Genomic DNA, 17,891 nt, shown 5'->3' with positions numbered 1-17,891 from the left:
GTTAAATTCTGCTCTCAGTCATACTCATGTGACCAAACTGAGTAAACTCTGCTCCTAATTACACGGATACAAATTAGGAATAATTTCACTGGAGTCAATGGAGTCGCCATGATTTAAAACTAGTGTGAATAAGAGGTGTGTTGCAAATAATGAACGAAGAACAGAAACTGGACTGCAAATTCTCTGGATTCACCATCATCTTGGCTTTAGGGTTACAATAAAATGCAGACATGACATGGGCTCAACTAATGTAAAGTACAACAATTAAGGAGGAGGAAGCTTTTTCAAAAATGTTTTCTGCAAACTGCACCACTACTTTTCTTTGTATTCTAAATTCTTCCAGACTACCTGATAATAAAAGTACCATTTTGTAACTAAATATTTGATTAAACCGTATCTGATGCTGCCTGCACTCCATTTATTGTTAGTTCATTTCTTACATATGCTGTGCTATCACTGGAAAACTGATATTAATGATTTGATACAGTTCCATAAAATACGTAACATTTGGGTGTCTCTACACATGTATGACTTTCATTTAGATAACTGGAGGCTTCCCAAAAGGATAATTCAAATATTTCAGCTTGCAAGGCTGATGCATCGTTTTTGCTTGAGAACTTAGTACTGGTTCTCAGAACTGTTTCAAGAGCCATTATGAGTTATACTGCCTATTTTACGTAAGTAATCTAATGTCTCTGAACAGATGGGGTGCCTGTAGAGGTGTGAAGAAGCTGCTCTGATGTGTTGTAATTACAGTGCGCCAGAGCAGTCTTAATTAATTAGTGTACTCCAGCAGCCCCGCAGCTCATGCATCCAGTGTCCTCCCACTTCAAAATGGCAGCAGGGCATTTAACTAAAGCTCTAAATGAGCTTTAACTAAACAAGCTTTAGTTAAAGCACCCCCGCTGCCCTTTTGAAGTGCAGGATGTTGAATACACAAGACACCGTAGGTGCTTTAAATTAGAGTGACTCTTGAAACCACTCTGATTAAAGTGCCCCAACCCCCTGAGCATGTGTAAAGATGCCCATGGAGACCAAGTCGAATGAATACTGCAAATGAAGAGATCTGTGTCTGTGCACAGATTTCCGACCGCAAGTTAACAACTGTGGCTGAATTTGCTCTAGTTGCTTTGTTTTTAATTAAACATAATTTAACATTATTAACTTCTTAATTTCTTTTTTGCTCATTTTTGTCAGATGAATTTGAGATTTTATTCCTACCTATTTTGAAAACCAAACAAAAATAATATAAAATACTTTACCTCCTCTCCTGACCGAGGCCTTGAAACAGAAATCTGTGGTCTATAATAGAACTGGTACGATGTATTATTAATTATGGTTGTCTTGTCTTCAATCTGTAGAATTTGAATACTATGCTGAACCAGAGAAGAAATGCAGAATTCACACAACTGTAGGGTAATTAAAAAAAGAGTGAAACACACAAATCTTTTTTATTGTGATGTAGTGAGAGAACCATAGCATTTCAGTCTAAAAACCTTGTTGAGACATGTATTTTATAACCTGATCTCCCTCAAATTTATAAGCATAATTATTCTTTATTGGTCAACATGTTTGGGAATTCACAAGTTTAATTTGTGTAATGCAATATTTTGCATTTTATGGATGAGTTGTACAGTATGTCCAGATGACCTAATTCTTTTAATTGCATTTGGTCCATTGTTTATCCTTCCATTGTGCTTTTGAACCTATTAAATTGGTTTTGAGTGAAGGTTTTATGTTGTATGCATTTGATAGCTTTCTTCTGCTGTAGGATTATTCTATTTTTTAAATAATAAAGTTATAAATCATCACAATTTCTTCCTAACCTTTTGATGACCTGGGAAGGCACCAAGTTTTATTTCAGCTTCAACAAATCCTTCTTCATCCAGTGTTACCACTTCTCCATTTTCTGTATCTTTCCATTTTGGAGAGGTCATGTTATGGACGAGTTTGATTGCCACTGACTTGTGCACAGTGTTTGTGCTTGCCCAGTAGATCCCAATTTGAAAAGCTTCCTGTAAATGAACGCTCACCAGAGTTAGCACTTTCTAATAACTCTAACATTCTTGCTACAGTTAATAGTAGTTTTCAAGAGTTCATTTACCTATAACCAAATTCTTTTACCAGTGTGCAAGACTGACATTTTTCCTGGTTAATTTTATATTCTAGGTCTTATAAATGGTATGCTACTATATACATGTATCCACGGTTAAAAAAATAACACATGGCAATGTTTAAATAACAGGTTGTCTACCTTGGATTGATGAAGCATTCTGGAGATGCACAAAATTAATCTAATTGTGTTTACATGCAGAGATGGGGTTGGGAATTGCAATAAGTGTGTGGCTAGACAAAAAACATATCAAAAAGAAATCCAATTAAATCAGTGTTGTTCAAATTCAAGAAATGGGAGGGGATATGGGTAAGCAGTCATATTATCTCCTGCATTTCAAATCCATCTATAGACATAATCAACATGCCTAAAAGTACATAAACTCCACATGCTGCCAATGCCATGAAAAAATGTCCCTCTCAAAACAAATATTCTTTCCTGGATAGCAGCTATACTACTCAGGCCAACATAAATTTACAAAGGGCAAGCTAGACTATCAGGTAGTGTGCAGCTAGGATGAAGTGTTAGGTAGCCTTACTAACACAAAGGGAAAATAGCTGTGCAATCTTCTACTCTGGTTAGAAACCACCACAGATTACTGGGACAGTGGTGCCAGATCTGCCAGTACTAGTGACAGGTGATCAGCACCAAACAAGCAGTAGGGATAACAAGAAGAAAACTGAAGAAAGCAATCCAATTATGCATAATTACCAAAGTAGTTCAGGTAGTTGTTAGGATCTTCTCTCTACTCTCTTTCAAAGTACATACTTTCATAGCAACCCTACTAGCTATACTGTACTGAAATCCCAGCTTGTCAATCACTATTTTGCATCCTACCCTGTTAATGTGCCTTTGTCTGTATCTATCCTATGTTGCCCATTCAGTATGGCAGATTCCAGCTAATATTTGTACCTTTGACCCTAACTATGGTTCTGGTAAACTTAATGGCCAAAAAAGCCTGAACCATGTGAGTTGGTAAGCACCCCTGAATAAAGTTTGAACACTTAGAAAAGTTGTGCCTGTTCATTTGAACAGTATTGCTACCTGGAAGTTTGGAGGTATAATTATTTTCCCAGCAGGTATCTGTAGGACTATCTTCTCTCCTTCAAATAGCCAGAGGTCCCACTTGGACTGGTTTATAAGCAGAGCCCATGGCAGGAGTTCTATCAGCAAAGTTTTAACACATGGCTTCCACACGGATAGTTTCACCCGCATTGGGCTATCCCACTGAGTGAGCTGTTCATTACTGTTTGAAGTAAGATATCAAGAGAGAGATAAAAGAAAATCATTAATATTGTGACATAAATTGCTTTTTATCAATCTAGGCTCTTCAGAACATTGTTTATAATACCACTTTATAACCTACCATTCTGAAAGAGACTGAGATACTGTCAGACAAATCTATACTGAAAGCCAACATGAACAACCCTCTCTGCAGGGTGTGATTAAGGTGGTGGAACTCCAAAGAACTGATTCAAGATTTCTTAAACCTGGGGTTGGTGTGAACCCTTCAATGTAATGCTGAGCAGCCTCTGAGCCAATCTGAATTATTTTCTGGCTGCAAGAGACTCAGTAGAAGACTTCCAGAAACACTACTGATGTAATAACTAGTATTAAAACTTGCCTGATTTTAAAATAGATATACCTCCCCTTCTCCTTGATATCTAAAACCTGGCTACTCAGGGCTTTCTTACACTTTGAGCTGCTCAAATGTTGATCAGTGTTAATGCTACTTCGTGTTTGGATCAGTCGCACCTTACGGCTAAAAACCTTCTCTGACTGCCCCCCACCTGCACAACTGTGACTTGCCACTAGAGGGCTGCTGAGCAGGGGCCAGACTAGGAGCTATAACTGTGAGTTGCTACTTGAGGGTTGGTGAGCCAAGACAGGCTTCTATCCCTGCTCTAGGTGGGGGGAGGGAGAGATGGGTTGAGAGGGCAGGACCATGAAGCCGCCAGGTGGGGTTTCTTTTCAGGGGAGGGAAAGTAGCTCCCCAAAAAGTACTTTACCTCACCTCTCCCAGCCACCCTGGGAAGCGCAACCAGCACCCCCACACCACAATTCTGATCCCAGTTTAATAAAACATGAGATTTTAGTTCAGCAAATAATTTTTTGCTGGGTCAGAACTGAAGCCATGTGGTCCTGAAGTCAGTGCCCTGAACTAGGAGGGCTTCAAATTATTTATGTACTCCCTGCCCAACAGGATCGGTAAATTAGACAATAGAGCACACTAGGGCTAAGGACAGAAGTTAAACATAAACAAATTTAAGTGATCAGAAACTGGTTTAAACCTGCAATGGAACAGAAGTTCAGTGCACATAAACCAGTTTCAAAATGTCTGAAACTGGTTTAAGATAAACCTGGCTGAGTGTACTGTCAGACTTAACTGATTTCGGTCAAATCGGTTTATGAAACTTCTGTCCCAGACACCTTCTTGCTTCAAGTTAAATCACAGTCCCCCGGTATCCTCGCATGCTTTTCAGCCCTGGGCTGGACTGTGCTGTCTGCTTCAGAAAGCAGGGCTGGCACCACTCCTCTGCTCCCTAGCTGGAGTAGTGAGAGATGGCTGACAAGGGGGCTTGATATAAGACCCATTATAGTGCCATAGGGACTCAACAGTACTTAGCCCTGATGCTGGTTCTATTGGAAATGAACAAATTGTGGGTCTTATGCACGTTAAATAACATTGCTACACTTCAGTGTCTCAGCTGAGGAAGTGCCTATATATTTTTGTTGTTAAATTGGTGCTGAGGAAGTAGTAATGTAAGACCCATTATTTTAGCTATAAGAACTACCTATATAAGAACATTATTTACTTATAAGCATTTTAACTATAAGAACATTTTCTATGGGTTTCTCCCATGCCTAGAAAAAGGAAATTAAATAACATCAATAAATACAATATTATAGCTTTTAAGTTATTTTAATAAATACTTCTTCTTTTCCAAGACAATGCAGACTTAATGGAGAATATTTAGTATATTACCTCTCTGAATCTTTTCTATTATATGGCCAAGCAAGCTGGGCAGTGCTATCTGCTCCATAGAATTCAGAAAGAATTTGATTCACATTGCCTCCTGTATGGGATTTAGTGGCTATCTGTTTGATAAGTGTTGTTGAGATGGGGACTGCACATTCTGATGGATCATCCTCTTCCCTGTCAAATGGAAAAATAAACATAAATCAGTTACAGTGCCAAAGTAAGGCTTGCATGCCATGTTGTGCAGTATCATAAGCACACACTGAAACCTGAATAATCTGGTCCAAAAAATTTTTTTTAATTAACCAGTGACATGAGCTGAAAAAGATTCACAAAACTTGGTAGTATATGGCACCACAGGGGTTTATGGTATATTCCTTCTCAAAATGCCAGAACTTGTATCTATAAGGAGTCAGATGTGGATGTACTGAGGATAACTGTGCCTGGTTTACAAACTCCTCTCACAATTTTCAGGAGCATATGCAATTACCTGTTCTACACAATGCAAGGTAAGGGAATATTCCTGGAAATACTGCACTGTAAATTAAATGACAAAATATTGTTTTTTTTCTATGCAGACAAAATCATATTTATGAAAAGCACAAATTATACCTAGCCTGAAATGTGAGATGATGAGTAAGATCAGGTTCTATATTCTGCAGTGATTTTTCCTGTCCTTTTCCTGGAATTATTTGCATTTCACTCAAGCCCAGACTTCTTTTCTCCAAATGTATGATAATAGGGTCTGGAAGATGGCTCCTCATGATAAAAAGAGGACTGAAAACAATCTACCAAGAAAAAACAAATAAAAAAGAACAGACAAACTTAATATTAACTCTATTCCTGCATCCAGCTGCTGAAACAAGCTGTTAATAAATCTTTGCCTGGGTCGTTCTGACCTTAATTTATTTCAGAACATGAAAGGTCAGGGCCATTTAGACTTCTGAGAATGGCAAAATGCACTTACTATTCGTTGCTGTACTTGAGAATTAGGCTCTGAAGTCAAAATTGTGCACCACACATGAATAATTGAACTGCTTGAAGATGGCACCTGTATAAAGGGAGATAGACAGTTGGCATTAAAAGTATTTCAGGGTTATAAAATTGAACATTTCATCATGTATCTTAGAATTTTGAGATAATGTAAGCCAACGGAGAAAGAGCACAGTTTAAGAGGAGAGGCAACATTGCTAATTGTTTAACAGAGGGTGCTAAACATGGGATATATTTAAGGTATATAATCCCATAAACTACTGACAGGGTTAGCCTAATCTATTCAGAAGCTATCCCCATCAGCCATCTCCTGATTGACTGATAAGAAAATGAAATTGAGTTTGGATGTGGAGAAAATGCCATTCCACTAGAATGTAAAGAAAAATCAGCCCAGGGGATCTTCTCCAAATTGTCAACTGTTATTGGAGACTACTTCCAACTGTAGAAGGAGAAAATAAGGATATGGGCACACAATCAAATTACCTTAAGGTAAGTGAGGTGTGAATACACAATAGTCTTAGCTATTCCATGGTGCACGCCTGCCTCATGTGCATACTTACCTCATGAAAAGTACAGGGCAGATCCCTCAACGAAATATCACAAAATGTATCCTCTAAAAAAGTTTTTGGTTTTGGTGGAAGGAGGAAGAATGAGGCTTTGAGTAATCACACCTTAAATTCACAGATGTTGTCGAAGGGCTCCTGAAATACAAGAGGCCACCATGCCTCCATATATGTGCCTTCACTGAGAAACAAGTATAGGAAATCATCTCTCAAATAGTTGGGAGAGGCATGAGAAACATGTCATAACAAGCCAATCACTAAATCTTTGCTCATTTGGTGGATTGCAAATGAGTGACTACTTTCAGCAAAATAACACAATCTACCATTTCTGCTTCTATTTAATCTACCATCATATTGCTTCTATTTAAGAATAGTCTCCTGAAAGAGTTCTTCATTATGAAACAAAATGCATCTTTTGAATACAATATATAATTCTGTTGGAATTAAGGCTGGGATTTTTAAACCACTACAGTAGAATCAGGGTGAGGTTCATGGGGTTGGTTTCTAAAGCCCTCACAAGGATGAGAGTTTGTGAACCAACTGGAGATAATATAGGCTAGGGACAGATATTCAAAAAGCCAGAGCCTGAACTGCTTCAACCTTTGCATATTAGTCTAACTTGGTTAGGGTGAATCAGCTCATAATAGCACAGACATGCAGGCACATGCCTGCAGTTGCCCAGGCCAGGAGCTGGGGGTGCTAGAGCATGTCCTCGGCCACAGGGAAGCTGTACTGGGGGAGGGGAGCAGCCAATCTGGCTGAATTGGCCAGAAGGGGTTTCATTCCCCACTCCCTGTCCCACCAGCAGGGACCTGAGCTAGGTGTGCCAGGCACGCCCCCCTTGTTGACACAGAGGGGCAGGGAGGGGGGTCCCCTCTACCCCTCACTGCCCCCAGGGGACTGCAGCCAGGTCTGCCCACCCCAACTGCCACTGAGTGGCAGAATAAGCCTCCTCCTGTCCCGTCTGCTGGATGCTGGAGGGAGGGGGAATAATCCCGGTCCCTGCCCCCCACACGGGGCCATACTGGCTGGTGTCTGGCCCCCAGGTGGGGGCTGGCTGGGGATCAGGCTTCCCAGACCAGCTTGGAGGTGATGCCTGCCACACCCCTGCCCTATGGAGCACCCAGGAATGCAGCCTAACAAACAGCCGCAGGCTGGCTGGGGTGGAGGGCTGCTCTGGCCCCCTCATCTGCAGCTTCCGCTGCCACCGCCATGCCACACCGCTGGGGTGGGGGGCCAGGAAATTTCTGACCCATGTGTGGAGCTCCATCAGCAGCCCCCAGACGGCCTTGGAAGATGCCCAGGTGGAAGGGTTCAGTCCAGGGGCTGCAGTCAGAGTTCCACGTGCTGGGCACAGGTCGCAGGGCTGATGATCCCCCACCGCCACCTCCCCGAGTGGCTCAGGAGTGGCAGGAATGGGAGGGGGAATCATTGCAGCAGGCAAGGGAAGCCAGCTTGGCCCGGAAGGGCTTTTTCCCCTCACCTCCGACTGTGGAGCAGGTGGAGACACTGGTGGGCCCGGAGCCTGGCATCCACCCACCTTGGGGGCTGGCTGCAGCCCAACAAGCCCATGTGGCGCCTCCAAGCCAGCTCAGCTAGCAGCCACTGGTCCTGCGCTGGGCCAAGCTGGGCTGTGCTCACTGACATGGCTCAACGTCCCTGTCACTGAGCTGCAGCTGCCGGGGGTGGTCCCACCCCTGTGGCCTGGCCTGGCCAGACTGTGTTGCTGCCACCTCAGCTTGGGCTGAGCGAGGCCAGTCCAGGCAGTGGGGGCGGGGCCACCACCAGCAGCTGTGGGTCCATTACAGCTGCTCCCCACACCCTGGCTGAGCTGGGCTGGGCTGGGCTGGACCAACCTGGGGAGCACTGCACAGAGCCTCCCACCACCCCTCCGCCATGGGGCAGGAAGGGAGCGCTCTATTCAGTGATGGGGGGGTACTTTTCCCCCTGTTCTTTCCCTCACCCCCATACAGCAGGGGGCTTTGTGCGGCACTCCCCAGTCCGACCTAGGTCAGACAGGGCATGGGGAGCAGCTGTGACAGAGCTGTCGCTGCTGGGGGGTGGCCCCACCTCCATGGCTTGGACCGGCTGAGGCAGCTGCATGGTCTGACCAGGCCAGCTGTGGGGGCAGGCCCCCAGCACAGAACAGAGTCCCAGCAGGGCCCTGTTAAGGTGGCAGGAAGAAGGGTTAATTCTTCCCTCTGTCCCTTTTGCCCTGCAGCCAGGGTCTGCCAGCCACAGGAGCCACTGCTGCAGCCCCATCCCTTCTGCTCCCTGGCAAACAGGCAGACCCTGGCTGCAGTGGGGGAAGGGGGCAAGGAGACAAGAATTAACCCCTTTCCTGCCCACTTAGCTTTAATGGAGCCATGCCCACTATTGCCTCTGCTAGGGCTGCTCCCTGCTCTGGCTAGAGAGCAGAGGGGTGGGGTCAGCCCCGTGGCTGGAGCAGACAGCCCTGCCCAGCCCAGGGAGTATGCCAGGATGCTGGAGGAGTCTTGTTTAACTTAAACCAGAAAGGGGTCTGGGACAGACAAGGCATAAACTGGTTTGAGCCAAATCAGTTAAGTCTGATACTACATTCAACCAAATCTATCTCAAACCAGTTTTGGCCATTTTGAAACTGGTTTATGTGCACTGAGGCTAGGGGCAGACATTCAAAAAGCCTGAGCCTGAATTGATTCAATTTTTGCAGGTTAGTTTAACCTGGCTAGGCTGAACAGCTTTGTAAGCAGACAGACATTGTTTCTGGACTGAGAAAATTCAGGCATATGCCTGGAGTGGCTCAGGCTAGAAGCCAAGGGATGCTAGAGCAGCCCTCCCTTCCCTTCCAAACTGCTGAGCTAAGGGGGACATGGCCAGGCCCCAGCAGGAACTCTGATTAGGGAGGACTGCTTGCACCATCCCAGGCTTTTTCCTGTTGGCTGCTCAAGGGGTGGGAGCATTGCCAGACTCCAGCCCCCCACTAGCACTCTGAGGTAAGAGGTGTGTGCAGTGCATGCATCTGTTGATGATATGGAGCTTTTCAATCTCCCTCTCCCTGCTTCTTTATACTGTCTTCAGCAAACTGACAAACAAGCAAACCAGCAGGGAGCTGATAACAGTGTTTATCACCCCATTAGCAAAACAACAGCCTCTCTCCATTAATTCAAACTCTTCTTAAATAGCTTGCCAGCTGACCTGTTGATTAGCTCCAAAAAGCCCTAAGCCATCACTGTTCCGTCTACTTGTACCAGTGAAATTGGAGACATACACACACAGACAACTCTCAACATTAGCTAGCATACCACATGCCTAGGGTCCGTGGGGCTGGGGTCTGTGCTGTGTGAGTTGGGAGGGAGGCGGGGATAGATCCTTTCTTCAGCAGCAAGTAGCAAGGGGCAGGTAAGGCAGGGGGAAGCCAGGCAGACCCTGCGTGCCTGCAGTCTTTGCCAGAGCTCCAGCCAGGGAGCAGATGGGAAGGGCCAGCTCTGCTGTGGAGCAGAGTGCCTCAGCCAGCCCACAGAGCATGCTGAGATGCTGTGGGAGTCTGGTTTAATTTAAACCAGCAAGGAGTCTGGTACAGACACTGCATAAACTGGTTTGAGCCAAATCAGTTAAGTCTGATACTACATTCAATCAGGTTTCTCTCAAACTGGTTTCAGCCATTTTCTTACTGGTTTGTGTGCACTGGACATCTGTTCTATTACAGGTTTAAACCAGTTTCTGATCACTTAACTGGTTTGTGTGTAATGTCCCTAGCCATATAGTCTCAACAAACAGCTGTACAGGACTGCAGCTGTATTCCAGCTGAATGGAAAAGTGCCTCCTTAGAAGTAAAAGGACTGCATAGCTCATCCTTTACTCAGTGACCTGCTACTGTGAATTAAGCAGGTTCTACAGTATTAAAGATCTATATGGCCAACACTCATGGACATTTTTAAACAGCATATTTAGACATCTATGTTCACTTCTTACCTGGATAACAATGCTATGTTCTGTTTGTTTAGAACCAAGACATACATCTCTTGACCAGTCTTCATCTCCTTTAGCTTTCACACTTAACTCTGTCAGCTCACTGTTTTCTAAAATGTAGGAAGGTAGCTTCTGTTTGGCTGCAAGGCAGTCAATATGTTCTTTAACAACTGCTTGTCCATCCTGACCAATGTAGTGCTGAACCATTTTAAGTTCAATGCTTTCAGACAGGTAACTACAGACTATTTGTCTTCCACAGATTATGATCTAAAATGCAAAAACAGACAACTTGCACAGAACCAGTTTATAGAAAGGGAAAAAAAACTTATTTTCAATGGCACCCTTTCAAAGAACTAATTTTTTAAACATGTTAAGTATTGCCTTACTCTTAAATGTTCTTGGATAATATTATATCAGGGGTGGCAAATATACAATCCACAGGCTGGTTCTTGCCCATGGAGCTATATAATTCAGCCCATGGGTCTCTGGATTGACCCCATGTTCTGGCCCAAGCCCTGTCCACTACTTGCAGCCCACACCCTGGATTTGCATGCAGTGCCAAGTTCAACCCTTGCACTGTGGGCAGTGCATACCCTGTGCCAGCCCCAGGGCCTACGTGCACAGTGAGGTCTGGGGTAGTACATGCTCCGCGTGGAGTGTAGGACTGATTTAAGGCAGGATTGTTGCGCCATTGCAGTGACTTGGTCAGGAGGGAGTTGCGTAAAGTGCATGCTCCATACTAGTTCACCATGTTGTGTGCAGTACACAACTAGTTCAGCCCTACCTGCTATGGACAACATGCACCACTTCAAGGGCTTTTTGGGTATGGGCTGGACTCAGCACTGCATGTGGCAAAGTGGGTCCAGTGCATGGCCTGCATGCAGTGCCTTGGACTAGCCCTTTGTACTGTCTACAGTGCCAGGTCATGCTTGCACGTTGCAGGCAGAGCACAGTCCCTGGGATTGGCATGTTCTTTGTGCCAATCTGGCACAAGCTGGATCTCGCTCTGCAGGCTGGAGGAGAGTAGTGGGGGGTCCTGGTCGGGCCCGCAGACTGGCTCAGGAATGTTCGTCCAGCCCATGAGGTTGGATGAGTTTGACACTCCTGTTTCAAATGAAGTTCTATACTGAAAGAAATAAGCATTTTTCCCTCTGCATTTCAGAAAGTGGTGTGTGTAGAGCAAGTGCTTTAGATATTCTAGCTGATTTATGCAGAAAAATACTGTTGTGACTGGCCATATACATGGAAAATTTCAAAGAAACACAGACTTTAAGATGCCCCCAAAAATGCAAAAATAATTTGAGTTTGAAATGAACAGTGTATAAAAATTAATAAAATGGCCTGTATGGTGTTAGGTATATAGGGTTCACATATATTGAACTTTGCAGTTTGGGGAATTATTCGTTGTGGTTATAACTCTGTCCTTGCTTTCCCCTGATGTCTCAATATATTGCAATACTCTTAGTATATGGTGTCATCACTATAGAATTCTAGTGCCCCTTGGATGCAATCAAAAATACTTTTCAAGGGACATACTGAAACTACATATCTTAATAGTTATCTAGAATTCACTGTATAAACAATCAAGTCTTTGCAGTGTGTTTATAGTTTTAAAGCTTACCATTCAATTCCAAACCCCATATGAACACTGCAATAAGCTTTCAGAATAAAAACGAAAGCTCACAGGCTATGAAGACATCTGTAAGCTTACAGGCTAAAGTGGCATCAACACTGTACATTTTAAACATATCTATCTAAAAATTGACCAAATAATTTGTTGTTTTCTGAAAAAATAAATTACATTTGACAAGAAACTGTTTGGCTTCTTCTGCACTGCTTTAAGGATACAATGCAGCGTTATGTCAATAGCCATACCTACATAAAGAGGTTACTACGGTGTTATCCTGGTTCACTTTTCATCATTAAGAGTGCACATCGCAGCTGTTACTCTTCCAGCAAAGACATCAGGGCTCCCAAAGGAGCTAGGGAAAACTGCTCTGTGATCAGATGAATTACTGTTGAGCAACACAGGGTGCTCTCCCACATCTATGAGCTGAATGTGTTATGTCCACCACATGCTCTGGCTCCTGCCAATTTATGCAGAGCTATTATAATAGTATTACAGAAACTGGTTTTAACATGTGATGGCAAAAGTCAGGGCACAGTAGCTCATTTCCAAATTGTTATTTGGTTAAGTTATTTTTTTCCCTTCTTTTATCTGAATAAGGACCTGACTTACTCTCTCTTATAAAAGCATGAGCAGTGCCTTTTCAAAAACAAAAACCATTTCTGCTTTTCAAAAGCACAAAAATGTGCCAGAAACTTTATAACTTCACACTGTTAGAAATCATAAAACACGCAAAGGGATGTTTTACAAAATGCATAAAAAATGTGCTGAGAATTGAGGTTTTTTTGTGCCAAGATTCATACTAGAGTGAATTCTTATAGCAAAGTTATAAAAACTCCTGAAAGTGTGCCTTTAAGTCCTGCTAGGCTCATTATAAAATGGACGCTGCTGTCATTAAAAAGAAAAATTAAAATTGATCATGCACTATTTATGTAAAAATCACAATCTAAATTACTCAGATTAGAAATTATTCTCTTTTGAGTGCCTCTAAGTACACTTACTTGTTTCTGCACTCCACTGAGCTGCTGAACCTTGATGATGAGTGAAGCTGTCCTGCCCTTGTACTGAATGGTTCTGATAAAGGTCCCTGCATTGTCCACACAGAATGGTTCAGACCACCGCCAGTTTCCCCAGCCTTCAATGCAGATGTGCAACAGCTGGAAAGAAAACAATCATTCCTTTAATTCAGAACTGAGGGGGGAAAAAGTCTCATACTAGAATGCAAGTTCCAATGCTGGGAAAGCCTTCCTTAGAAATGCCAACGGCAAACATATTATGCTTGAATAATTCACCTGTTTCTAGATTTGTTAACAATATAAAAAGCATAAGAAATACTCTGTCTGATTGCACTACAGAACTATCAAAATATATTTTCATATGATATACAGTGCATAATGATCTCAAACACTAAAGATCTAGCATGAAAATCTTTAAAACTAAACAACACACTGAAGAGCAGGGTACAGGAAACTGATTTAGAAATGCACTTCCTTTGTTATTAGCAGGTCCACAATTCAGATGCAGGACATTTTTCCCTTGATGGTATTAGTTGCAACTCTCTTTTCCTCTACCTTCCTTTCTGCCCAAAACAAAGCAAATCTGTATGTCTGTAATTTGTGCTCATAAATATATTAAATGAATACACATTTTAATACAGTACTTAACAATGAGAGACATCTTACTTCTTGTCATAACTTTTGTTGAAGGTACTGTCTTGTCCACATAAAGAGAAATTTCACTGTAGCACTATATCATTATAAATATACTGTTCCACCAATGAGAACCTGTATGACCACACTTATTCTGAATGCCTTTTTCCAGTTTTACTTCAGTCAGTTCCAAAGTTTTCTATATTTTTATCCATTATTCACAAGATATGACAGAAGAGACTAGGTGGCTGGGTTCAAGCCCACGTTTCTTGCATGGAACATTTTGGGGCAGTGCAGGAGCACAGTGTAAGCAGGCTTTACTGTAAATAATTCTTGTAAATAGTTCCCTAAGTTGATATCTATATGCCCTTTTCACCTCAGGGGAAGATGGCAGTCTGGGACTGGCAGCAGGGCCCAGACACTGCCCCTTGATTGGATTCTGGTGATTATATGTTTCATTGTTCTGGGTGAGTGTTGTCATCATGTTACTATAGTACTGTAACTGTTTTCTTGCAAGCATGGCTGACCGGGCCTCAGAAGCAAGGTTCTGAGAGAGCTGGACAGAGAGAGAACATCCCACAGCAGAACTGGGAGAAGGTCCCAGGATGGACAGGGAAAAAGTCCCAAGGTGGACAGGGAGTAAAGAAATGGTCCCAGGGAGGACTGAGTAAAGGCCAAGTGAGGACAGCGGCAACTGAAATGGCCCAATACAGCCTGTTTTGGAGCAGATATTGTGCTGTTTGGGACCCCTCCTCTTTAAAGAAGAAAGAGGAGGTGACAGAGGAGCTCACAGGTGGGGGTGCTATGGATCACTGGGAAGCCAGGGTCTGGGAAGCACCAGGGTCTCAAAGCAGAGGCTTGCCCCTCAAGAAGCTACAAGAGGGCTGGCTTCAGGGGCTCCTTCAGGAGAGGAAGACCAAATAAGGCTGCTTTTTGGAGGAGTCCCAAGGAAGAGCTTTCCCATTCACCTCAAAAGGGGTGTTTGATCCTGTGACACAAGGTGCACCTATCCCTAACCCGCAGAGGAGTAAGCCAGGTTCAATAACTGATTATAGCTCCATTTCAGTCAAAGAAGCTGCATCAATTTACACCAACTGAGGATCTAGCTGCTTAGCCCTAAATATTTTATTGCTATGCAAAACTGAGAACCTATATTGATATAGATGGGATCAAAACAATAAAAATTCTGGGTAAAATCCATTTCTTACAAAGGGTCAAAACACTTATGTATAGACAATGTGGGAACCCTCTGTTCCAGCCTGAATTTTACTCTGTATTTGGGCATCTGTCATTAATTAGTTTAATTAACTGGAAATAGGATCAAGCAGACACTATGATTACTACACTAATTAAAAATAGAAGTTGTGAGTATTAAGTCTTGCATGTTTTTAAAAAAATAAAAGCAGATAGTGAGTCTATAGGGTCAAGGGTGATGGGCTGAGTGTCTGGATATTATGCTTTTCCTGTGTTTTTAAGAAGCAGTCACTTCTAGGACTTTACAACTTAGGAGCCTGTTTGCAATTTGTGGTGTTCTCAGCACAAGATTACACACAAAACAAAAACTTTCAAAAGCCACAGTGAGTGGCTTTGGAATTGCTTGAGTGATGACTGTTGCACTCATATTCATATTCAGGTTACTTTATGTTAGAAACAGGCTTAATGGTTAACATTCACTCACACACACACACACACACACACACACACACACACACACACACACACACACACACACACACACACACAAGCAAGTACCTTCAGGAAAAGTGTGCTTTATGGCACAAAAGCTCTAACAGTGTGATGTTTAAATATTAGTTACACAAAAAGGAAAACAACTGGAGTGGCTGGAACCATTTCAGTTTCTTATGGCAGCAGCTGGGAAGACAGCTCGGCACATATGAAAATTAAAAGAAACAAGAAAGCTGTTTACTTTGGAGAGACTAGTCACTGGACATGACAAGAAAATAATGAGATACTAGGGGGTCAGTCCCAGCTACAATGTATTCAAAATACTCAGCAAGCCAAAAATAGATGTCACATATAAAGAAGTAATTGATAATTAGCATTTGCATATAACCTCAAATGTAGAATGGCTCCCACCCTGTTTAAACAGCTTGTTCATTCGCTGGATGTTGCTATCATCTTACATGTAGTTGTCATTAGGTCTCAAAATGTTGACTTAGTAACCTTCTTTGCATTGCAAGGATTTACTGTACATGCATTTGATAACTGTTCACAAAAAGATTAAGAGAACACATTGGTATAATATCCTAGTAATTACATTAGACACTTGTTCCTCTCAAAACATATAAAATATCTGGGAATATTATCGACAACATATAGCGACTTGCATATTTTATTTTAATTTTACCAAACATATTTGTACTCATGGCTTATTAATAGCCTGAATGACTTATGTTTACTTTAAAACCCTGTAGTTGTCTCTAAACTTTCAAATACAATCCATCTAGAAATATTTTTATTGTATTTATTAAGATGGGTATGTACATACCATTGATTTATTTTCTGTATTTTCTCTTTATTAGGGAATATGTTGTTTTGACTGAACTATACCGGTTTATACTGTAGCCACAGTCAGCACGCCTCCCATCTGTGGGAGCTCAGAATTGCTGAAAGGGGCTCTCTGTGCAGAGCAGGAGGCATCTGCAGGACATTTCAAAGTGACTGCCTTTACATTTAACAGTCACACCCAAAACAAAGGAAGCTGCCTCTTGTGCATAAATACAGGCTATCAGCTTTAACGAGATACTCCCATGCACACAGTCAATGTTCCTACATCCATGCTGGGATTCCTACATCATAAACACAACATTCCTACATCCACCTGGCTGGGGTCATCTGATCCCAGCACTTGTTCCTGCCCAGGGCAGGGGGTTGGGCTCGATGATCTAATAGGTCCCTAAAAATCTAATAGGTCCGACCCTAAAATCTATTACTGGCTGATTCTCTGGAAGTGAATGAAACTGGCACTGGGTAAACAGAGTAAGATGAAGGGGACTGGCACTGGGCTAAAGGAACAGAGAAAGCAGCATTCTCCCTCCACATCAGTGCCATGCCAGAAGAATAAATTGACATAAGGAAGGTGAAACAACCTATCAAAACTCTATGGACATTATTCTGTTTTCACTGAAATCTTAAAAGATGAGGCTCCAAGGGGTCCCTCTCAACCTGCCTGAAACTTTCTTCTCTTTACCGATTTTTTTTTCTCCTCCAGTTTACATTTGTTCACATTTTCAGTGAGTAATGAAGGAGATGCATAAGAATGGGTAGTGTCACCTGATAAGGCACAGAGGTTTTGCCCTGACTAATACTTCCAGATATGTAACTATGCACATTTTATACATGTAATCCAGGGACTTTAAGATTTTTAATCTTGACTTCTGTACGGTTTGCTGAATCAACCAAGTTAAACTCTTTCTCCCTATTACACTGGTTAACTGGCATGAGTGGGGTAAGGGGTGAGCAAGGTGTCTAAAACTTCTGGTTATCCGAGACAGGGGTTTTCAACCTTTTTGAAAACCCTTGCGGAGCAGGAGGGAGGTGGGGGTGGTGCTGGCTGCACGTGGAGCAGCAGCAGTACAAGGTGGTGGGTGGTGGTGGCTGCTGCCACGTGTGAATGCTTCCTCCCACGTCCGTCTGGGTGGAAATTCTGGTTAATAGAGTATTCCGGATAGTAGAATGCTGGCTAACACAGCTTTTACTGTATTATGTTAACTAACTAAACTTGCTTTTGAAAGATATCTTGGTTCACTGTCTGTGAACAGTGGAGGAGAGCTGTGCATTGGAACTTACAGAATCATAGAAGTAGGGTCAGAAGGGACCTTGTAGATCTTCAGGTCCGACCCCCTGCCCGGGCCGGAGAAAAGACTGGACTGAAATGAGTCCAGCCAGGTAGTCATCAAGCCTCTTCTTAAAGACCCCCACGGTAGGAGCCAGCACCACTTCTCTAGGAAGTTGGTTCCAGCTCCTAGCCGCCCTAACGGTGAAGTAGTTTTTG

The 17,891-nt window shown here is 42.8% G+C and overlaps 1 protein-coding gene across 4 annotated transcripts in view; it reads right to left on the bottom strand.

Moving 5' to 3' along the window:
* VPS13B (vacuolar protein sorting 13 homolog B) overlaps positions 1-17,891 on the bottom strand; it is a 1,046,600-nt gene that overhangs the window by 36,250 nt on the left and 992,459 nt on the right. For all 4 annotated transcript variants that reach the window (XM_019527996.1, XM_019527995.1, XM_019527993.1 and 1 more), the window contains 8 exons: positions 13,229-13,384; positions 10,604-10,867; positions 6,061-6,144; positions 5,706-5,881; positions 5,100-5,270; positions 3,158-3,359; positions 1,827-2,015; positions 1,263-1,409 (listed from right to left, as the gene is read on the bottom strand). In XM_019527996.1, the coding sequence (XP_019383541.1) occupies positions 1,263-1,409; positions 1,827-2,015; positions 3,158-3,359; positions 5,100-5,270; positions 5,706-5,881; positions 6,061-6,144; positions 10,604-10,867; positions 13,229-13,384 (1,389 nt within the window). The remainder of the gene's footprint in view (positions 1-1,262; positions 1,410-1,826; positions 2,016-3,157; positions 3,360-5,099; positions 5,271-5,705; positions 5,882-6,060; positions 6,145-10,603; positions 10,868-13,228; positions 13,385-17,891) is intronic.

Source organism: Gavialis gangeticus, unplaced genomic scaffold, assembly GCF_001723915.1.
Source record: "Gavialis gangeticus isolate Ggan-Ray unplaced genomic scaffold, GavGan_comp1, whole genome shotgun sequence".
Lineage (NCBI taxonomy): Eukaryota > Metazoa > Chordata > Crocodylia > Gavialidae > Gavialis > Gavialis gangeticus.
Note: the sequence above shows the minus strand (reverse complement) of the source record. Positions and strands in the feature narration are given on the sequence as shown.